General features: G+C 37.1%; 1 protein-coding gene across 11 annotated transcripts in view; it reads left to right on the top strand.

Annotated features, from left to right (window-relative positions):
• The first annotated feature begins 82 nt into the window (after window positions 1–82).
• Window positions 83–23,497, top strand: part of MINDY3 (MINDY lysine 48 deubiquitinase 3) — a 50,871-nt gene continuing 27,456 nt past the window's right edge. For 9 of the 11 annotated variants that reach the window (XR_010609916.1, XR_010609917.1, XR_010609915.1 and 6 more), the window contains exons 1-9: window positions 83–286; window positions 8,840–8,919; window positions 9,847–9,904; window positions 10,336–10,509; window positions 14,930–14,981; window positions 16,829–16,943; window positions 17,356–17,429; window positions 17,851–17,930; window positions 22,868–22,938. Coding sequence is in view for 7 of the 11 variants with exons in the window: in XM_065666477.1 (XP_065522549.1) it covers window positions 190–286; window positions 8,840–8,919; window positions 9,847–9,904; window positions 10,336–10,509; window positions 14,930–14,981; window positions 16,829–16,943; window positions 17,356–17,429; window positions 17,851–17,930; window positions 22,868–22,938 (801 nt within the window). In the remaining 4 variants the exon portion in view is untranslated. Of the gene's footprint in view, window positions 287–8,839; window positions 8,920–9,846; window positions 9,905–10,335; window positions 10,510–14,903; window positions 14,982–16,828; window positions 16,944–17,355; window positions 17,430–17,850; window positions 17,931–22,867; window positions 22,939–23,497 lie in introns of those variants that run through there. The other 2 variants (XM_065666481.1, XM_065666482.1) reach the window with 2 other exon arrangements.

Raw genomic sequence — 23,497 nt, 5'->3', positions numbered from 1 at the left:
GGCCTGCTGGGGAAGCGGAAAAGCGGCCGCCACGCATGCGCACCTCCCAGTGCCGCCCGGCCAGATCCCGCCCTGGCCCCGCCCTCCCGGTGCGGCCCCTCCCCTGCGCAGGGGCCGCGGCTGTTACAGGAGCTTCTGCTGCCGGGAGCCGCCTCGCCCGCCCGGCCTCAGGGCTGCCGTCGCCCCGTCATGTCTGAGGCGGGCCAGGAACTTGTCCACCTGGTGTGGGGCAAGAAGGCCGGGCCCCGCGGACTGGCCGACACCATCTTCTGCCGTTGGGCGCAAGGTATCTGCGTGAACCGTGAACCGTGTCCCGGCCCCGCTCCCCGCCCGGCCCTCCGTCCGCCCCGGTGCCTGCCCGGCCTTCTGCCCCCTCCTCACCGGAGGCCTTGCTCAGTCCTCGGCCCGCCCCACAGCTCTCGGCCCACCTGCCCGGACACACCCACAGCTCTCCCGGGCGGTTGCCCGGCCGCCTCCGCTGGCGCCGCGGGGAATGCGGGGCTATCCGTGTCCGTGTGTTCGAGAGGGGCGGTGGTCGCGCCGCGCCGCGCCGCTGTGGAAGGGGACGGGGACGGGGACGGGGGGTAGTCGTTGTCGTTCATGTTCCCGTCGCCGGCAACTCCGCGTGGCCCACGGGAAAAATGATACAGCAGTTTCACTGGCTAAGCGTTACGTTTTTGCAGCTTGGTCGTCTTTGGCTACAAACCTGCAAAGGACCTTGAAACAGTGGGGAGGGGACCGCACTTCTTAAAATGTATCTCACAGCATCTTGTGCCGTTATTTACATAGCTTGTGGGAGCATGAACACGAGTTGTCTGGGGTTTTTATATATATATTTTGGGGGGGGGGGGGGGAAGAGGAAGAGTATGGGAGTCTTAAATAGACGTGGCGAAAGTGAGGGCAGGCTTGGGACAGACCCACGCATTGTTTTAAACTGGTTCTTCCGCGGTTGAAGCAGGTGCACGCCGTCTTTAGGGTGGGGCAAGAGATAAAGCAAAACAACCGTGGAACCTGAGGTATTTGTAAGGTGTTTTACCGTATTTAAATTATGCAACCTACGCATAGTTTCCTCTTGATGGAGACTTCGTGGTGTTCTTCCAAAACTGCAGTTGCAGGGTGTGTAGTAGAGAGACTTTACCAATAAAAATAATGCTCAAGAAAACTGTCTCTGTACCTGTCCTGGCTGGAAGAAGGGAGTAATAACCTTCTCTGTAACTTACTGTGGGCTTTGAAGAGTTCTAGTAATGGTTATGAACATCTTAATAAAAAACATCACTAATTACTGGAGAAAATCTCCAAACGATAGTGAAATTCATAGATAAAAAATAATATAATGCGTTCAAGTCTCAGGTTAATGTTGGCCGAAACAGAAGGATGTTTTTAGTGCTCTCTGTTCCTTGCTCTTCTGTTTGGTTTTTTTAACGTGAGTTTCGTCGTTTACGTAGTTTTATTAGATGCATGTGTGATGTTGATTTGGGAGCTGCACAGCTTCTCCCCTCTCACAGGACCCAGAGTACAGAGACTCTCCTATCTTTTTCCATAGGTTGATTTGTGATCAGATCATTCAGTGAGAAATAGTTGGGGGAAGAAGTGCTAAATTCCTTCTAAGGTCTAGAATTTAAGCAGGCCTAATAAAGTGCTACTTTTTTTACTGAATCAATTATTTTAATTGAAATATAATTTTTAAATATCTCAAGTTTTGGTTGAGTATTTCTGTTTCAGTACAAGGTTTTTGTGAAATCAGAGAAAGTAGTGTTAAAATGTTTAATTATTTTTTTTAACTAGTAATGTTAGATTACCAAAATCGACATTTTTCAAGATAGTTTGTATAAGAATTTTTAGCCATTTCCGTACTTACTGGAATGTGTGTTGTAATGTCCCACACATGTGATCCTGTGAAAGATTAATGGAACAGGCCTCTCGTGTTCTTGGTGGGTCCTGGAAAGGAGCTATTATTTCTTAACTGTCTTTGGGAAAAGTCCTGTAACTATACTGTGTAGTATATCTGTTTCCTTCTCTGCATCCTCTTTAGTATAGTCAATTTCATGTAGTAAAACCACATGGCAGTAAACTAGTGTGTTGTTTGGAGGATTTGTGCTGGGAATCAAAAAAGTCAGACTTGGTTCTTTATGTTGTGTAGCAGCATAATGTATTTACCCAACTTTTGATTTCTGTTCTGTTGAAAAAGTTCTGCGCCATTTACTTACTGCAGAGTTTTGTCAAAACTGACTCATCAAGATTAAAAAAACCCTGAGCATAAAAATCAAGCTTTATTATTTCCACAAAGTTTAAAAGACAGAGCCTTGTTTCACATCATATGTACAGAAAGTATCATACAAGTGGTCTGGTGTTTGGGTTTTTTTTTTTTTTTTGTAGTTTGGTTTTGAGTTTTCTTAGGGTGTCGTGCCAACACTGGTATTTATTTCTGAATGTTGTCTGATCCTTTCTCAAACCATTTGGAAGTTAAGAATTATAGTTTACAGTTGGAAAGAAAAGTAGAGAGTAGGGAGGGTGTTGAGTAATGTAAGACTCAAACCAGCCAGTTTCTCAGTAAACATAGCAGTGTTCTGGGAATCCTTGTCATGCACCACACTCGTTAACCATCATAGTTGTTTGGTCAGAACTGGGGGAGGCTGATCTGCGGCCAGTTAACAGAACTGACCTAGCTAGTGTGCTGTGCTGTTTGAAGTTGGTGACTAACTCCCTCAGTTTGCTGCACTGGCAGCTTTAAATATACTGGTTTGATTCCTGATTTAAAGGCATGGTTGCAAAGCTGTTGTTGCAGTTGGTTTTTGTTTGGTTGGTTTTAAATAGCTTTATTTTTCTTTATGGTTGCAGAAGAATTTGCAGTTTGAACTTTGTAAGTACTGTTCTCCAAAATCCTCAAAGTGGACATAGAATGTAGTGTAAAGGCTTGGTTCTGTACTTCAGTGTTTCTTGGCATAAATATGATGACTTGGGAAGGAGTTAGGGAGGACTGAACCCTAAAGAAGCATACTCTTGTTAGGAGTTATTTTATTCATTGACCCAAGACACAAATGCTGTTCATAGAGGCACTCTTCAGATCAGCCTTGAGGCATGTAGCATCAGGTCTACACAGCTATGAATGTCTGGCATGTTTGAGCGCAGCATCCTTTCAAAATTACTTAAGCTATTTTCCAACTGGTCTTTGGAAACAAAGATATGGGCCAGTCTTCTCAAAACAACTATTTAACTTCAGAAGCATTGCAGGGAAGTTTTAATACTATAGTTCATGTATACATGAATAGTGTTCATGTATATGAACGATACGTGTAACATACAATGTAAAAAAAGTGTTTTATCTAGATCCTCTTTAAGCCTGAGAGCTGGAAGGAGAGGCAGAAAAGACAAGCTGTCATTCTCCCCTATTCTCTGTAGGTTTTCTGTTTATTACATGCTTGGAACTCTGTTTTTGGTCCACTACACTGAAACATCACCAGATTGGCTTTTATTACATCCTTGGTTGAGGAGCTAGATTCTGTAGTAGTGGGTTTAAGTCTTTGGAGCTATAATATTGTTAGACCACGATCAGAGCAGGGTTACTAGGAAATAATATCTTTACCAAGCAAGCAGATACATTTTGAGCAGAAGGAGCACACTTGCCACTCTTTAAAGTCTTAAATAGAAGTAGCAATTGGAAAAGTGTTCCTCTGTGTTGAGTTTAATAACTTTGAATTAATTTGGGTGATGGAAGAGAAATAGTGATTGGTATCTCTGTAATTCTTGTAAAACGTTCTGATGGCTGTGATTAATAGAATATTTGCACTTGTCTGCTTTTCATCTCTGAGTTCCATATTACTTGTAAACAGTTAATCAGGAAGAAAAGCATTTTTCATTTATTCACAGTTAGAGTATAGACAAGTATGGATTATACAAACAGCTGGAGGAGGTGGTTACTCCTGTTGGCTGACCTCTGCCTACTTGTTGCTGCTTGTCTGCCATAAGTATTGACTCTTCAAGTCTTCTGGTGGAGCTTCTGCTTTACCAATGCCAGTCACACTTAGCAAACTAAACCTTGGTGAGTGGTCTTCAGGTCATGGTCTATGGGCTGCTTGTAAGGCATCTGTAAAAATTAATAAGTTAGAAACCAAACTTGCTGCCAGGAATTCACACATCATGTGAGAAGGCCTTCAAAGAAAGAAGTACTGATGACCACCAACTTAGAGCTTCTGTATAAGCAGAAGGTGTTGTTTCTGTTTAAGTAGATTTGCTAATTCTGCCAGCAAGAAGTAGTCTGTCTTCCTAACACAAGGCATACTACTATTAAATGTGAGACAACAGTAGCTTTTGGAAAAACAGTGGGGACATGCTGCTGAGTAGAGCTATCTAACAGCCTTCTCTAGGGAAGAAGTCTGTTCTCAGTTTTATACTGGTAAACTTTTTTCTTCTTTCCTCTCTTGGAGTAACATATTGGTTTTGGGGTAATGACACTGTGTTTACACAGAAAATAACCACATCTTGCTGTTCTAGACTGGCAAATGCCTTTTTATTGTGTATGAGATTTAAATGTTTATTTAATGCATTAACATAATACAGAGTTGTCTTAAAATATTGAGTTCATTCTGAAGGTTTCAAAACCTCTTGTGAAGCTTGCTGAATGAAAAGTTAGGCTTTGGAACAGAAATACGGGTTTTTGAGAGACTATGTCTGTATGTAAGTAACAGCCCTTTCAGCACTGTTAAACTGGAAGGAGAATAGGTGATACCATTTACTGTGAAAAAATGGGGTGTGAACATGTAAGTGAAGCTTTTAAGATTGTATTTTCTGCCTAGTGGGCATGGTGACTAATGATGTAGTCTCAGAACAGTGAGAATTTGAAATGCCCTGTAACACAATTACCCGGATAATTAGTGAACCCTGAAACTCTTTGCTTCTGCCTAGGCCTGAAAAGGAGTATCTGGAAAGATACTGTCCTTACTTTAAGAAAAGATACAGTGGTAGTGAATCCATTCTTTATTCCGGATGGGCTTCAAGAAAATAAAAGGTCTTGAGGAATGCTCACATAGAAGGCTTTTATCGGGGTTCAGATTCAGAAGTTTCAGTCAAAGAGTTTCAGGGTTTTTACAAAGGTGTGAAAGAAGGCAGATGCATTGGAATTTTATCTTAGTTTTCTGGCAGCTTTTTGCCCAGTTTAGTGCTAGCCTACTAAGTAATTTGGATACATTCCTCAAACCCTTCAATGACTTCCTGGTTCTTTATCCACAACCCATTATTGGGAGTTTTGTTGTGGTATTGCTGTAGTAAGCGCTCCTTTCTTTGTGTGTGAGAAAAAGTTGTCTGGTTTGATTTGGGATTTTTTTCCCTACAGAAAATTTCAGAAGTTTGTTTACTATAAAAACACACTTTGAAAACCCAAAGCCATGCAAAATGTGTCTTATCATTCTACGCCCAGCTCTAGAGAAAGGATGAAACATTAAGACATGTTTCAAACCTTGTATTTGGGTAATAATGGGTTGTTCTAATGTTTCTGTCAGGCATTTCTGGTATTCCAAAAGAGAAAAAGAAATGTGGTTCCATGGTGAGAGGCTGGCTCTGCAGAGAACAGGACAAAAAAAATCAATAGCCCAGCATCTTTGTAGCTAGTTTGATCAGAGATAGAACAAGTTTTTTTTCTAATGTGGGTAATGTTGCATGCTCTTTAGCTACTCCCCTTGTTTCTTTCATTCATTCTCACAGAGAGTGAAAACAGTGAAGTACAGCATCCTTTGTAAAACTAGTGTTACCAATGTCTACACTGTCTTGGCTGTAAAAAAAAAAAAAAAAAAAAAAAAAAAAAAAACCAAAACGAAATAACCCAACAATAGCAGTATTTTGAGAAATAGGCAAATAATAAAGAGATGCAGGAAAGCAGTGGGACTGTCATAATAAAAGAATGAATGTGGTTTGTAGTGCTTTGGGCAATGATGTGAAGTGTTAGATGAAAAACAAGAGTAAGTAACTAAGCCATACATTAATTTTGGCAAACTCTGTGTAGAAGATTTAACAGTTAGATATAGAAAGAAACATGGGCCTCGGTAAATGCTGTTTTGGGGAAATAAAGAGAATAAAAGTGTGTGTTGTGATTAATAGAGGACAAATGATACAAAGACAGATTTGGGAATATCATACTGACCATAACTGACAATGTTGGGCAATACACTGATTGCCAACAGGAATCTAGACATGCTTCTCCCCTTGCCCAGAAAAAAGGTTAAAGCAGTAGAACAGTAGTGAAATTGGAAAAAAATAGGGTCAGTGAGGTCAAAGCTGTAGAATAGTAGTGATGTTGGAAAAAAAAATTGGGGTTAATGGAGCCTTTAATAGGGTTATAAATTAAAAGGAAGATGAATGATGATCATACTGTCTTCCATGTCTTATAGGTAAATAATTATAGTAATGGATAAAAAGGAGGCAGATGTTTTGTTTTTTTGTTTTTGGTTTTTTTTTTAAAAGATGCTTTTGGCTGCAGCCCACTCGCTCTTAAGTAGAAATTAGTCTGGATTAGAGATGCTAGTCTTAGGTGGTAGCTTAAAGGGTGGCCAGGCCATTCCTATGAATCACATGGATGAGCCTGGAGTTGATGGATGTTTATAGAGATTGCCCAAGGTGTAATTACTGTGGAGGGTAGAAAGGTAAGTAGGTGTGACTGTAGGCTGAGGTAGCCTTTAACCCAGCTGGACTTCACACTACAGGGTTTTGAGATTTTGCCTGAGCTGACTTCAGATTTTGTAGAAGTTGTAAAAAAGAGAGTAAGACTAATATCCCTGAAGCACTTAACTTTTAAGGGCTTAACAGATTTTAGAACAAAATTGATGTTTACGATGCAATAAGCAGCATTTAGGTAAGAAGAAATTAAATGTTCCGTTAGGCATGAAGCATGTTTTTTTGCTTTGGTTGGATTCTTTTAAATTCTGTGTAATATCAATTTTGCATTATCTGCCTCAAATTTGTGTTCACTCTGGAGGGTCACACTCAATTTTCTTTATTTTTAGGTAGCAGTTTTGAAAAATAGAGCAGGTTTAATCTGAGACAGCTCATGCTTTCTATAAGAAGCCTGAAGAATGTGAAACAAATTCAAGATTTCTTAAATGTGGTTCAGTGATACCACATCCAAGTATGTTTTTCTTCTGCAGTGGCTAAATCATTAAAACAACTAAAAAAAGCCTGGTGGTTGCGGTGTGTTTAGATAGCATGCAGTCATGCTTCAAAGTAGAAGATGACTTAGCTTTTAATATCATAAGCCTGCATAAACTAATTCAGAGAGTTTAAAGGACTGGTGGTATTTCTTATTGAAGCATGTTAACAGGCTTAATGAGTGCAAACTTTGGTTAAAGTATGGATTAATGGAGCTTTGTTGCTACATTAGGTGATGCTGGGGACTTAAGCATGTAGGATTGATCTGCATATGGGGTTCGGATATAAAATAAATGTTTGTAATGCACATTTGCACATTCAGTTAAAAAAAAACCCAAACCCTGGAGCCTTCTGTCAGACACAGGGGAAACCCCTTTTTTTAAAAGAAGAATGGCTACATTGATCCATCCTTTAAAAAAAAAAAATCACATTGTTGTTGAACAACAGTCATTTATGTGATGAAATATGGCCCACAAAACATAAAGTAATCCTCTCTTGTGCTGGTTTGGGTGATATAACTGTCATGCAATAGTGTGGAAGTCTGCACTGGGGACACGCATTTCCCCAGTACAAATTCACATCCAGGGATTAGAGATGCTTTTGATATGGCAGCATGTAGTGATACAGAATTGGGAAGAGGAGAAAGTGTGGGAAAGCAGCATTGAATATTCTTTGTGCTTAGCCTGACACTGCTGCGAAAATATGCATGCGTGTCCCCTTTCTCCCTACCTCTACTTGCTTGTGCTTGCTGGGTTGCTGACTACAGTTGCATGGTTTTTAGATTACATTGAACTAGAGTAACTTCAGCACAATCTTATCAGCACTTAGAAGATAATGCAAACTATCACTCACTGTGAGTAGGTTGCTGGGTATCTGCTTCATCGAGGTAGTAATCCGTGTATATGCACTTATCTGTGAGAAATGCAAGCTGTGAATCTCTGTATCTTGAAGAAAAGTATAAGGGCAAGGTAGAAACAAACAATTTTGCAGTAATTACTCCAGTATTTGCTCTGTTATGTGGCGGTCAGGTAATTCTGAAATACAAATACATTAAAGACTGGGGGGAGGGGGAAAATGAGTGATCTTGCATCTCAATAAATACAGTGTCTCTTCTCTGAAAGAAAACCCTTAAGAGGCTTGGTTCAGTGATACGAGTAAATATTTCAGTTGTTCAGCATAATTCAGTCTTAATAGGAAGCACTAATAAGCCAGAAATGAGATCAGTGGGTTGCATACTGTGCCCTTCGTAGGGAAGAGAAACATATTATGCATGTTCAGTGAGGGTCCAAAGACAGCCTTTATTTTACATATGTAAAAAAAAAATATTATCACAATTTTTATTTTATATATAAGAAATAAACCATAATAAAATTATGGTTAATGTGTTCAGCCAAATGTGTTCTAGTGACAGTTTTGCTGTTAAGAATCCTTTTCTTTAAAACCCTAGCTGTTGTCCCCTTCTAGTCATGATTTCATTGCTGAGATAAGTAATTTCTGTGCTTTCATCTGTATTCATGACTTTTTTTTTTCTTCATATAGTTGAAGCACATTCTTTTGCATAATCAGAAGGGAAAAAAAAATCTTGAAAACTTAGCTAATTTGTAGAGGAGAATAGAATGGGTGTCATTTCTGTTAGGGAAGGAGTATACATAAACATGTGCTTGTTTACATATTTCACTAAATATACTAATTTTTCATTTGCCAGGATTTGTCTTTAGTGAATCTGAATCAACTGCATTAGAACAATTTGAAGGTGGCCCTTGTGCAGTGATTGCACCTGTGCAGGTAAGATATTTTTATTGTAGAAATGGTTTAAAATTAGTAAGCCCAAAATCTATTCTTTATGTATGTGGAACTAAAATATTAAAAGAATTGCAGATCAGTTGTATTTGGATTTCATAATACAGTGTGGAGGAGACAGAAAACTCAGTAGAAAGGTAGAGATGGTCTGATTTTGAACTGGAAGTTTACGGAAGTGGATTTGTTTGAGGAAGTGGTGCAGGTTGATCCAAGCAGAGGCTAACTTGGAAATGGGTAGTGCAAGGTAAAGGAGAGAAGTAAAAGATCAGATATAAATGTAATCCTAATCCTTTCTCATCTGTCAAATTCCCTGTACTTAAGAAGGGTGATATATGTGTCACAATGGCTGCTTTAGCAAACTATATTAGAATGCCTTGAAGTAATCAGTTTTTGAGCCTGTGAAAGTTGAAGCATCTATTTTTAAGGTGCTACAAGTACCTGAAAGAGCATCTTAACAGAGTAATTACAAAGACTAGGAGTCTACTTCCCAAATTTTTTTCTTTCATTGTTCCTTCTCTTTGAATCTGTTCTTCTAATTACATTAGTGTTGATGGAAAACAAATCAGGGATATACATATGTGTAGTTTTTTGTTATTCTGTTATGTGAATTATGAATTGCAGTGGTTAAAAGAGATGGGCTTTTTACTCCAGTAATGCAGTCCTTTGAGTCCAGAGATGTTTATGTAGATATACACTCTGTGTATTTGAAGCATACTTGAGATTTAAACTCGATCAAGTGTGAGGCTACCTTTGTAGTTAGTTTGAATGGGAAAAATCAGTAAACAGTGCAGGCTTGGGGTCTCCTACTAAATTACGAGCAACCTTCTAACAACATACAAAAATGCTTTGTGACACAATGTAAAAGTTGGTGTGTCGTGTATTTTGATATTATTTTATGTTTTGATAACAAAGGCATTCCTTTTGAAGAGGCTTTTTACCAGTGAGAAGTCTAATTGGAGAGACTGTCCAGGTACTGAGTCTTCTTTTTCTCCTTATTTTTTATTTGTAAAGCATGTCCCAGTACAAAGACTTTAAAATATTGTACATTTTAAACTGTTCTTCCATACCATTCTGAGTCATACAGTATGTATACATGTCTCTAAACTCCCATTTGTGAGGTCTGTGTCTGTCCATAGTACTTCTATGTTTTATAAATATTTAATTGAAATCTATTATTAGGAAAGGAAATGGATTAGAAATCATATTAAACCACATTTTTCTAAAGGCAGCTTTATAATTATTTGGTCCAGTATAGTCCAACAGCAATTAACATTAATAATTAACAAGATAAAAGTAATCAACTCAATTATTTAGATAACATTGTATTTAAAAAGATACTAGTGGCTTATATAATGTACTGATTAGCAGCAACTGAACTCATGAAGGTCTCTGATCTTTCAGAAGAGGACCAGAAGAACCTTCTCTGTCATACATTATGTGACATTTTGGAAATGGCTTGCTCTGATAATTCAGAGTCGTACTCTCTGGCAACGTGGATAAGAGGAAAAACAACCGAAGAAACTGCTAGTATTTCTGAAAGTCCTGCAGAATCTAGTCATCAAGAGGAACAGCCTTGTAAGATGTATTTCTATACTAAATTACCCATCACTTACTGAAGTATTACGGTTTTTTTGAGGGGCAGTGCTTATTGTTACACAGATGGTCCTTTTTCGCCTTTGTGATTCCATTAGCAAGAGATGGATTTTTGTCTGTTGTAATCAGAGGCATTGATCCTTCTTGTTGAAAGGAATGTGCTATCTATAACTGGAGTTCTGATATGTGTTTCTTTTGAATTTGAGCAATTTCTGTAATTTTTCAATTTTATTTTGTTATTTATTGGGGCCTGGTGTGACTTTAATTTGAAAAAATCTATATGCTTCCTAACACTGGAGAAATATTTTGATGTGTCACTTGTTGCTTTATTTCAGAAGAGCTTTTGTAGGAATTTCTGCAGTGCTTGATCTACTATAAAATATTCTGGATCCCCTGTTACGGAAAAGTAGTCTTTTTTCCTTTGATTATGTGCAGTACCAAAACAGCTTAATCAAATCTAGTAGATTAAAGAGGGTTTTGTTCTGGTTTTTTTTGAGTTAGAATTTTTTGGTTACCTCTTTTTTGGAAATGTCTTGATTCTTTCATATGCAGCTTGATATTTTGAATAACTGCAGTAACTGTCATAACTATTGTTTCCAAAACAGTTTGAAGAAGATTCTGTACAGTTGTTCCATCCAAGGCATTAAATAGGGGTTTGGGTTGATGGCAAATTGAACATGAGTTAACAGTGTGCCCTGGCAGTCAAAAGGGCCAACCGTGTCCTGGGGTGCATCAAGCACAGCACAGCTATCTGGTTGAGGAAGGTGATTGTCCCACTCTACACTGCAATGGTGAGGCCCCATGTTGAGTACTGTGTGCAGTTTTGGACATCTAAATACGAGAAGGTCATGAAGCTATTAAGAGTGTGCCCAGAGGACAGTGACCAAGGTGGTGAAAGGTCTTGAGGGCGGGACTTAGGAGGAGCAGCTGAGATGTCACTTGTTTTGTTTAGCTTGGAGAAAAGAAGGCTAAGGGGTGACCTCATCACAGTACACAACTTCCTTAAGGGGGGCAGCGGAGGGGGAGGTCTTCCAGAGAGCTCCAGAGAGGATCTCCTCTCTCTGGTAACCAACAATAGGACATGAGGAAATGGAATGAAGCTGTGTCAGGGGAAGTTCATATGGGACATTAGGAAAATGTTCTTCACTGAAAGAGAGGTCAGTCAGCACCTAGACTATCAGAAGGAGCAACTGGAGGACATTCTTAATCACATGATTTAGTGTTGGGTAGTCCTGTGAGGAGTGAAGGGTTGGACTTGATGATCCTTATGGGTCCCTTCTAATGGGAGATTCTATGATTAGTCACTGACATCAGGGATCTAGTAAACATCATCTGTTGCGCTAAGATATCTAGTCATCTAACTGCTGTGGAGCCAGTGACATGGGAAGTTCATCTATGCACACATGATCATTGAGACATGTATTTACTAATCTTTTATTAGGAGATACCTAACATGTTAAGAGATAAGCCTCTTTTAGTTTTTGTTCCAAATGTGTCCCTTCAGAAGTATGAAAAGCTTTTTGCATGAGAACATGTTTATAAAGGTGCTGTCTTTTGATGGAAGGAATATTTTATTCTGCAGTTTGTGGCATAACTACAAAGTAAGAAATCTACAAGTAGATTTATATATGCACAGCTAGCTATAGCAATTAATAGTGCAGGAGCTGTTTATGTTACAAGTCAGCTTCATCTGCTTCTATCAGATGCTTTAGAAGGCTCAAACAATAATTAAAATGTTACTTAATTGAAAAAAAACACGTCACCACATAAGCAGGGGTTTTGTATTAGGAAAAAGTATAGAGAAAGTTGTAGATACAGCTTTTGTGTTTAAAAGAAAAAAGAAAATTTTCCTTTGCAAGATAAGGCGGTTGTGATTGAAATTCCTAATTTCTGTGGATTTTTAGTTATCTCTGAAACTTTTTCTCATATTATGAAGCTTCCTTTGAAGAAAAAGCGAAGCAGAGCCTAGTAATCCATGCACTTTTACTGTCCTGTTTATTAATCTATTGCCTTATTCTAAAGAACTTTTAACTGTTGAAACTGTTTAGCAGAAGGTCTTTTTAAACACACAGTCAGTAATTGCTCTCAACACGCAATTAATGAACTAATCCATTCTGTTACATATCTACATTGTTCATATTTCTGTACAAGTCTACAAGTTCTGCATGACTTGTCCTCAGTACCATGGAATGTTCTTAGGAACAGCAGGATACATAGCATGAAGTCTACTTTTGTTATGAGCAATGTTAACCTTTGTTGTTCTTATCCTACATTCCCTGCTAGACACTGAATGTACCTCTTGTATGTATTTTACAGTTCAAACAGTATTTTACTTTATCTGTATAATGCAGTACACTTCCTTATTTAATATGTATTTGTTAGGGTTTTTTGTTTTGTTTTTCTTTTCTGTCCTGCTAGACTAGCTTCTTCCCTGGTTAAGCTTGGGACAAAGATGTGGAGAAGAAGGTATTATTAATTACGTAGAGTTCTGTTACTACTAGTGCAAAGGAATAAACTTATTTCATGCTTGGTTGCTGTAATCAATAAAAATAGGAACTGGCATTGTCATAGTTGGTAGGACTTAAGAGATGTGTGGGGGAGTATTACAAATACAATTCCATGTGGCAGGCTGCTGCTAATTGGGAATTGAATATGGGAATGTGTTTATAATAAAACCATGAAATATCATTAGACACAGCATGAGTCCAGTTGTGTCTCTCATACAGCTCATGTTCTAATGCTGTTTGTTCTCTTCCTCTCCTCTAAGCACTGTCTTTATTTAGCATTGTTTGGGTTACATATAGTTACGCTTTTCTTTAGGATTTCTACTTCTTTCCGTTTGTTTCAAATAGTAGTTCTTTTACCATTTCACTCTGTTCTGTAGTAACAGAATGAAACTGCCTATCATCCTGCTGTGTGAACAAAAGGTGGATTCGAGCACACTTACTGAATGCAATAGCATTTTTCATCTGCTTTTGTGGTGTATACCAGTGACTTCTTGTTGGCCATGCATTGGCTGTAGTAGTGCAAGTTCCCAGGTTCAAAGATTGCTTTATATGATTTAGTCCCTCTAACTTTCTGCTTACAAAACATAACATTCTTGCATCAGGGTTAGTTCCTGGAACATTTTCTGCAGTTTAGATTCATTATTTCGTATTATAAATAAAAGTCTTAAAAATACATTTTCTTAAGTTTAGTTCTGCTCATGATAATGTAATTTTACCGACTCTGTGTAGTTTTTCAAAAGTCAAAACCTAACACTCCTAGGGCTACGGCTGCGTTATTTCTGAAGTAGAAAATGAAAGTATTTTATTCCTGTAGAAACTGTTGTATTTGCATGTAGGAGAGTCAAGTGCATCATTCAAAATATAATCAGAAAGAGCATAAAAAGCCTTTCCTAGAGTTCTTGTGGGAAGAATTAATCAGTAGTATTAGCCTTATGACTTCAGGGCTTTAATGAATTGAATGCAGCCAAATTCAGTAGCTACGTGGTCAGACATTTTTTAGATATTCATCATTAAGTGGCATTTATCAGAAGGCTCATTTGTATTATTCTTCTAGTAAGAATATAAAGTCCTTGTGGACCTAAGGGGCACTAAAGACTGCTAGAGTCTTCATATTTGAAAGCCTATAGAATTTGATGATTGCACAACTGGCAAGTATAATTTCCCCTTGGTAAAAAAAAAATTGATTTTAAAAGTTCATTTCATCTCTTTGGTTTGGAAATGTTGAGGGGAACAAAGGTATAAAGCCTGTGTTGAACTTGGGAAGACACTAATGCTGTATTTTTTTTCTGTCTTGGACACGAATCTTATTTGAAAGGCTGTTTATTCATTATTAAAAGAAACCATTGAGAATTTCTTTAAAAACAGGATGTATAACACTGTTTAGAATAATTCTACTTGTTTGTCATAAATAGACATTAAAAGGGGGAAAAAACCACCAAAATTTTGGTAATAGAAATGTATATATGAAGAAAAAATACAGCTTACCTACATTGATAAAATGATTCAAATAATCATGCTTGCTTTTCTAGGAAATAATACTTCTTCTTGACCTGCAAAATTATATTTACAGTATGCATATGCTTGATGACTTTGTGACAGCCATGTTTTGTAAACAAATCAAGTGCTTAGTATTTGACAAATATTTTCAAGGCTATCCACTCCAGTGGCTTTGTGCTTTTAATAAATCAATTAGTCCAAATAGAAATGTTCTCACTAATTTGTATGGTGGAATCTTAATGGTATGGTAAATTAGTTTATACTAATCACTAAAAAAAATTAAATCTTAAGGGAGGATTAAAAATATAATTAAAGCTTGAAAGTATACTAGCTTGCTGTGTGTATCTTGTGTCATTTTTTTGCCATGTGTAGTGCTGAAAAGTGTCTCTTGTGTATAGCTGCCTTGGCTGTCGAAGAGCTTGGCTTTGAGCGATTTCATGCATTAATTCAGTAAGTAATACGTTGGAACATTTAAAATACAGTATTTTGAAGTAACACTAATATTCACAGCCCTAAAAGGGGTATGTTCAGGAGCTTTTTGTGTTACACATCAGGTTAAGCGTAGATTTCAAATTTTGGTTTGGGGGTTTTGGTGGTTTTTCTTTCATTTTGCTGTTTAAAATGGAATATTTTGAGCATAAGCATTAGCTTTAAAATAAAACTGGAGCAATGTAATGTGGGAAATTTGCCAGATAACTTGTGCTTTTCAAGTATACGAGCATATCTTACTAAGAGTCATGTTTAAGTTGAAGATGTTAGTCCTCAGTATTTATACATAGTCTTCACAAGTAATTCTGGCTGAAAAGCTTTATACTGAAAAAAATGTGATGTGGTATTTCTCCTTATTTGAGACAACATAAGAAATATTTGTAAGAATATTTCATCTTTTGTTTCATGCTTTAAAAACTGCTGTCTTCTGGGGGTCTAAATGCAGAGCTTACAGTTCTAGTAATTGTTGTAATCATTATACGAATAAATCCCCAAAGAGGAAATAAAGAGCAACAGAATTTTAAAAAACAGTTGAGATGGAAAATGTTGCTAATTAGGACTACAGTAGCTACTGGTTGTCATTTCAGTAGTAATTATAGTTTGTTCTTTAAACCCATCATCATATGAAGAAAGACAGAAGAGGAAGGTATACAATTTGTGATGTTATCTGATCGAAACACTAATTTCCTGCTCCCCCTGCCCCTTCCACTCACCTCCTCCATCTCTGAACTTGTGGTACCCACTTCAGTTTTTCTCAGCCTTTCTCACTGAAAATTAACACTGGCATATGCCTTCAGAGCAAGATGAATGATGGATTTCAGAACTGACTTTGCCTTGCATACCTTGTGTGCCATGCATACCTATTGATAATGAAAGGTAGATTAAAAATCTCAAGTGTTAGGCAGAATAAACCTGTGTATGGATATATATTTTTGTAGATGTTTATTTTTTTTTAAACAATACTTTATAAAAATGTGAAAGAAATTAACACACAAGTTTATGCAAGATAAGCAGAGAGTGTGATCTAGTTTGAGTTACTCAGTACAACCTGATGTTTGTGTTCTGAAAAGTATTTAGCTCTGTCCCAAGAAATAGAAAGTGCATTACGTCACTGGAACCTTGATGGATCTTTTCCTTTCCTCTTTTTTTTTTTTTTTTTTTAATTCCTTTTTTATTTCTTTTTAAATACATGGTCACCTGGAGTTACCTTATCATCCAGACAGCAACGCTGTTATACAACTAGATAAGTTTCCTAGATTTTAACATACCTCTCATGGTTTTTAACATACTGCTTTTTACCAAATCTAGTCTAACAAAATCAAATTCTCATGGGAAATGTAATAATTACTTTGAAAGCCTGAAAAATGTTCTTACCTGAAGGTTGGGGATTTTTTTCCACTGTTTATGGACTGAAAGTCTTTCAGAATGCTGTATAATGCAAATTTATTTTGGTGATACATAGACTATTCAGTTTCAGTAACAGTGTGTTGTAGAATTACTGGTTCAACCCTCTGCTATTTCACAAGTGTGTATAACTTCATGCTTAGTGTTTGCATATAAAAACTATGTTCATTTTTGCACATTGCTCCAGAATTATTCATCTTCTGATGGGTAAATACTAATGACTTTATGGCAGTTATAGTAACTCCAGAACAGCTGCTGTGTCATTCTGTGTATAACACCAGTTTTACTCAGCTTTTACTTGGGTATTTTCATGTTGGCTATTAGTAGTTCTTGTGCTTTGTGACACTATGCTAATGCCTCATATAAATACAATCTTCTTTTTTGTTGGGTTTTTCTGTCTTTAGTAAACGAGCATTCAAAAGTTTCCCTGAAATGAAGGATGCAGTCTGGGATCAGTATTCGGTGTGGACAAACAGATTTGGTGTATTGCTCTTTCTGTATTCTGTAATACTCACAAAGGTTTGTGGGCTGTTTGATGCTTTTTATGTGTGTGTGTTTTTCTTTGTTAAGAGAAAGTTTGATCATATAACCCTTTTTTCCCATAAAAGGTGAACACTAAACTGATAAACTGAATCAAATCTAGACAAATGCATGGAATGGTGTCTTCATTCCATGTTGCTGTTCATTTCCAGTGTGAAAACCTCAGTCCTGTTTTGTTTTTTTTTCTTTCTTTTCTCCTTTAATGATAAAATTGCATATTTTGGAAACATATTACCTCATAAATCTCCAACATCTCTTACCAAGAGAAGTGTGTTTAGGTATCAGCTCATGTAAGGACATCAGCCTCCTAATGTTTTACTGTTGCATTCTGTTGTTGTATATGTGGCAAGTTATTCCTTAAAAGAGCAAAATGTTTGTAATTTTTCTGCAGGGTATTGAAAATATTAAAAATGAAATTGAAGATGCAGCTGAGCCATTGATAGATCCCGTTTACGGTCATGGAAGGTAAGCTGCAAAATATGGTCGCTGCCTCTTAAAATAGATTAGTGCGCTATTTTTTTTTTTATGTGTCTATAACTGATCATTCTTTTAGGAAAATATTGATATGGCAACAAAGATTCAACCATAACTTTGTGCTAGCTAAAAGTAACACATTTCTGAGGAAATGCTTCTGTTATTGCTGAACTTTCAGAGGAATAATTCCCAAATTCGGGGCTACATTTTTGTATCACTGTGTTGGTTGAAAGAGTAGAGATGGTATTAGCATCACTGAATTACAAATACAAGCTAATTAAAGGAATATACTTGGTCAGTACCTGCTTAGCTGACCAGGTAATACAATATTTTTGCATTTGTTAGAGTTAACCACTTTTTCAGAAATGAATTTTATATCCCTTTTGATAGGCTGTTTCTTTCTGTTATGTAGCCAAAGTTTGATTAACCTCCTGTTGACGGGGCATGCTGTTTCCAATGTGTGGGATGGAGACAGAGAATGTTCAGGAATGAGTAAGTTGATTCTATTTTATGCTTGTTCATATTTTTTACTTACTGTGACCTACAGATTTGGAATGTGCTCTGTGCTCTATTTCTGTTTTGACAGTCTCCTTGTTTACTGTCCTTTGATTTAAGCAGACCTCCAATGGAAATAAAACATACTTGCACTAAATCTCTGTTAATATTGACGAATACAGGATTGTCAGCTGCAGGTTGAAATTACAAGATAACTGGTGGCCTGAATAATGGAAGGAAATGTAGTCTTTGCAAGTTGTGAAAGTTGGTCATTACACTGGGTATAGTGCCACTATTCAGAACAGCCGCATCAAACTAGAGAAATGGTCTCATTCTCAGATCCTGCGTCTGGGGTGGAATAAGCCTATGCAAGAGCACAAGGCAGTACTGGCTGGCTAGGATGCAGCTTTGCAGGAAAGAACCTGAGTGAGTTGACCATGAGGCATCAGCATGCCATTCTGGCAAAGAAGGCCAGCTGCACTGTGGGCTACGTTAGGAGGAGGGAAGTGATGGTTTTTCCCTCTATCTGGCACTTGTGGGACCACCTCTGGAGTGGTATATCCACTTTGGGCTCCACGGTACAGGAAAGATACTGATGTAGTGGAATGAGTGTGGTGGAGGGCCACAGAGGTGATTGGGAAACTTCTGTGGGGTTCTTGCATTTAATCTGACAAACAGATTATTTGAAAGCAGGAACACTTGGATTATGAAAGTGTTTGCATCCTCTCTGCTATTGCTCCAAAGTTTATCTTGGGCTCATCAGCATGTTTATTACAAGGATTTTTCCGTCATCCAAGTCATCACTTTTTGATTTTTAGATTGTGATTTATCAGTCTGAATTGTTAGATTATGATCAATCTGAATTGCTCTTGCAGCTTTCCTTTGAACTGGGATAATTTGCTGTTTTACAATTTAACATAACTTTTTTTGAAATCTTTGCAGTTCATCCCCTTGTCTTTCAGATTTCTTTCTGGTAGACCTTATTTGTTAGTTACCCAAGTTAGAATTGTTTTATTTTACTGAGCATATTGAACTCTTTGCACTCAGTAATATTTCACATTTAGGTTCTCATCAGTTCTGCCCTAAAAATCCAGAACTCCCATAGAAACATCTGTCTCTCTTTGGCGTGAGAGAAGGACCAGAGTATAATTTTTCATAAATTTTAAGAATCCCATATTATGTGTCCTGTTTTTCACCAGTCGAGTAATTGAACTTAACTAATGTTGGGAGCCCTCCATTTTCTTCAAGTTCTTGGGATAATTACAGTCAAACCCAGCTAATTCACTGTTCTAAGTCTATTACATTGTATATTACAAAGTGATTTGTGTAGTCTATCAGCAAGAGGGATGAAGAGCGGCCAGTACTGTTCACAGCTACTTAGGCAAGACTGAATTTTGGATACATTGTCACATTTCCTTTATCAGTCGTATTTGTCATCTTCTTCAGTCATTTCTCTAGCATTTTGACTTTATTTGGCTTCTTTTCTACCAATCCTATGAATTTCTCTTGCAGAAAGGTTGCAGGTGTGAAAAAAACAAGTACTAAATGTATTTGCTGACTATTTTTTGAAGCTAGCTTTTAGTGCATTTTTCTGGTTTGGTTACTGGTCACTTGCCTAAAATTCATCTGGTCAAGGAAATACAAGTTGAGTGGTTTGACATTAGTATTGTACAGAGTTGATTGACAGTGCTGCTTTATCTTTCCATGTATAATGGAAAGATTTCAGGTACTTCTGCAATTAGGAACTTCTGAAACTGAGGGACAGGAGAGGTATCCCTGGTATTGGGGGAACAGCGGTGCTAAGGAACTGCAGAAAGCAATGGATGTGATGTGGTTCATGGCATATTTGCAGGGGCAGCAGTGTGAAGATTCAGCCACAACGCAGGAATGGAAAAGATGCTAGTTAGGTGATGCTGTTATCATAAGTAAACACGTTTACTAAATTGAGTTTCTGAAACAGCATTTGCCTTACAGTTTTTACTCAGAAGTTACATAAAGCTGCTTTACCTCATGTTCAGCTGTTTAGGTAATAAATTTTTAATTAAGAAGTAAATTTCTTAAATTATTTTAAAGCCATTTTAAAGGTCCTGCCAGTAATTTTATCAGTGACAAAAATCTATACTAAATTAGAAACTTAAGGCATTACCAGGTAATTTGCAGATTATACTCAGAGCTCTGACTCTTACAGTATTGCGTATTTTCTAAATATGCTAGGAGTTACTAACTGGAATTATTCTTGGTTACCACTGCTAAGAATACCAGTGGAATGATGCATCTTCTTTAACTTTCTGTGTATTCCCTTTTAAATCTTTCTTCTTACTATATTCTCCTCTCTTGCCACAATTATCCACAATAGGAAGAATATAGGGAGGTGAATATATTTTTTTCTCTTTTATTAAAGAGTTTAATTCTTATGGGACGTGTAGCAATTTAATATAAATATAGAAAATGCTGTAATAGGTTTTTCTAAGTAGTGTCCAGGAATTCTTGATGTGTTTCTGTTGTCACTAGGTGGCGGTATCCGATACGGTTGGAAGCTATCACTAGATTTTTAAAACCGGCGTTTGTTTGGACCTGTTTTTTTTTTTGTAAAGGCTTGAGGTTTCTCCCTTTTTAGAAATTGAAGTACGTTGCAAGAGTACATTTTGAAAAAGGAGGAGCTAACTTTCTGACAAGAGGTGTACATATTCGTTTTCTTAGGTGATCTTTGGTGTTACCAGATCTCTTGCAGGTGTGTGTTTTGGTGGGTTTTTTTTTTTCGGTCAGGTGATTATATAAACAGGGATGAACTTTGATTTAGAGCAGCTTGGTTTCCTTTGTTTCCTTGTAACTCATAGAAGAGTGATTTTTGGTTTTGTTCCTGTCTTACCAGTTGACTAATTCTGAAGGAGGCATGGGTAGACCCATGACTGTGCTGAAGTTAACCTAACAGCTTTCACATACACAGTCAATGTAGCTTGACTATGAGATACTCAGTTATCTGTAAAGGGAAGAAAATACTTAAATCATAGAATTATTCCAAATCATTTTCTGAGTACTAAGTATTATTTATATGTGACTTTGCTGTACTGATCTGAGCATTAGCTACTAAATCTGAAGCCTTAGTTTAGCCGACTGAACTTTACATTGATATCTGTGAATGATTTTTAAGAAATACATGTGATGTGTTAAAATTTTAACATTCTGTTGCTTACTTCTGCCATTCATTTCCCTTCATTGCACATATAAATGTGCTATTTCTGAAAAGTAGCTCTTCCCTAGTTTGAAGGATCCTTCACTAGTGGGTTTTTTGGTTTTTATTTAGGCTAATTCTCTTGCCCTCAGCTCAAAGGATGAATTGTTTCAGCAAATGGTAGTTTATAGCAACATAGCTATAAGTCAGTGAGATAATGGGCTGCTGCAAAGTATTATCTGTGCCCCCCTTAATGTTTTAATTCCAGGCAAGTTTGAAGATAATCCTTAAAAACACAGTTTCAAATCAAAGGATTCTGCACTGTAAAAAGAACCTTTTGATATGTATAGCTGACAACTCCAAGGAAGCAGTTGTACTTCCAGGCCACAAAGGCAAGGAACAAGTTAGTATTTGTAAGGTTTTGGCAGTTGTTTTGTTGAAGTTGGGTTTTTGTTTGGTTTCAGTTGTTTGGGCTTGTTTTTTTTTTTTGTTTCGTTGGTTTTTTGGGGTTCTTTTTGTTTGTTTCTTTGGGTTGTGGTTTGGGTTTTTTTTGGGGGGTGGGGTTTGTTTTGTTTGGGTTTCTTTTGCTAAACAGTAGAGGAAAATGCTAAGCCATCACTATAACTTCTTCACTGTTGCAAAATTCAGTGAGGTAAGCTTGAAGTTGGTGAAGAAACCATGGCATCCCATGCCTAGTGCTATGAGTTACGGTGAAATGCAGAGTTGGTTTTTGGAAGTCCAGAAATATTTAGAAGAGTTTATTTTACTTCCTGTGGTCCTGAGGCTTTAGCCCATCAATGAAGGTTGTCATAGTTTTATGCTGTTGTACATGAATTATCAGTGTTAAAAAACATAGTTGGAACTTAGTGCTTTAGAGGGAACTTTCAAATAGAAAGTCATTGTGCTCTGAAAAAAAGGAAATACAGATATTTTTAAATTGGTCATGGTGTGTGTTCCCATGTTTATTTGCAGGATCAGGCATGTACTGCTCTTTATTTAGGTAGTTTGGGGACCTAGCAGAAATGTTCCAAGTAGACAATACTTGCACTGCTGCGATGATATGTATGTAAGCCCAGAGCTTCTTCAAATCCTTATGCTTATAGCTAGTTTCTAAGCTTAAATTTTGAAGTACTTTTATTCTTCAATAAGGGTCTGTAAGTGCTCTTCCAATCAGTTGTACATAAATATTTCAGCTATTCCTGACAGCTGTGTGTGTGTTTGAGAGCTGTAGGATGCATTAAGTGGAAGTCAGAACAGAATGCCAAATAGAGTAAATGCTTTCTTTCCTACAAACAAAACTATTAGTTGCAAAGTTGTTTTATTATTCAGAGTGTGAAATTATGAAGGATAAAAACTACCAGAGAACTATCTCTGAAAAAAAAAAAAAAAAAAGGGTGGGAGTGTGGGGTAACACATATATGCATATATATGGGATTCTTTCCTCTTCAAGATAGCTGCTTTTCTTAAATTTTTCTGAGAATAATTCTGGTGCAAGTTACAAGTACTTGGTATTCTACCAAATCCAACAGCTTTTGAAAAAAGGCTATCAACAGTAAACTTGTACTTTTGGCTCTTAGAGAGGGAAGTTATGAAACTGTTACTGGCCTTTGACTATATCATGATGTTTTGCTATTGTTGCTAACACTGCATGATTCTTAGAATTGTTGTTAGTTGATCAATTTTTAAAGTTAAAAAAAACCCAAACCTGCTTAGAAGAGTCTTTTCAGATTTTTCTTGTAATTTTTTGTTTTGTTTTGAACAGAACTTCTTGGTATACATAAACAGGCAACAGTAGGCTTTTTGACATTGATGGAATCTCTGAGATATTGTAAGGTAAGCAGTTTTATGCATCATTTAAGAACTTTATTAAGGTGGTGTTGACCTCTTAGACAGTATTGCTAACAGCTTCACTGTGAATTTGAGATACTAAAGAATTTTCAGAGTATGTTGACATTAAACCTGAGAATAATCATAGAATCATAGAATAGTTAGGGTTGCAAAGGACCTTATAATGCCGCATGAAAAACAAATACATGAAAAAGTTGTTAAATGCATCTTACTGGGAAAATGTTGTTGCTATTTAAATTAGAACTTTATTGTACCAATGTAATATAGCCAGGCAGAAGCTTACATTTTTACTAAAATAAGGCTTAATGCAAGTTATGCAGATGCTGATAAAACTCTGAAGTCTCACAGTGGATGAATGTTGCAGTTTTATTGTTGTTTTATGCTATCACTGTCTTCAATTTAAGAGCCATAAGTAAATATGGTAAAACAACTGTAAAGTAAGTGTATTCTGAATAGAATATGTTGAAGACCTAAAAGCTACTTACGTATTTATCTGTGAACATTTGAAAGTAACTGAAGTGCAGCCTAGTCCATATTGTTTCTT

The sequence above is a fragment of the Lathamus discolor genome, chromosome 2, assembly GCF_037157495.1.
Source record: "Lathamus discolor isolate bLatDis1 chromosome 2, bLatDis1.hap1, whole genome shotgun sequence".
NCBI lineage: Eukaryota > Metazoa > Chordata > Aves > Psittaciformes > Psittacidae > Lathamus > Lathamus discolor.
Note: the sequence above shows the minus strand (reverse complement) of the source record. Positions and strands in the feature narration are given on the sequence as shown.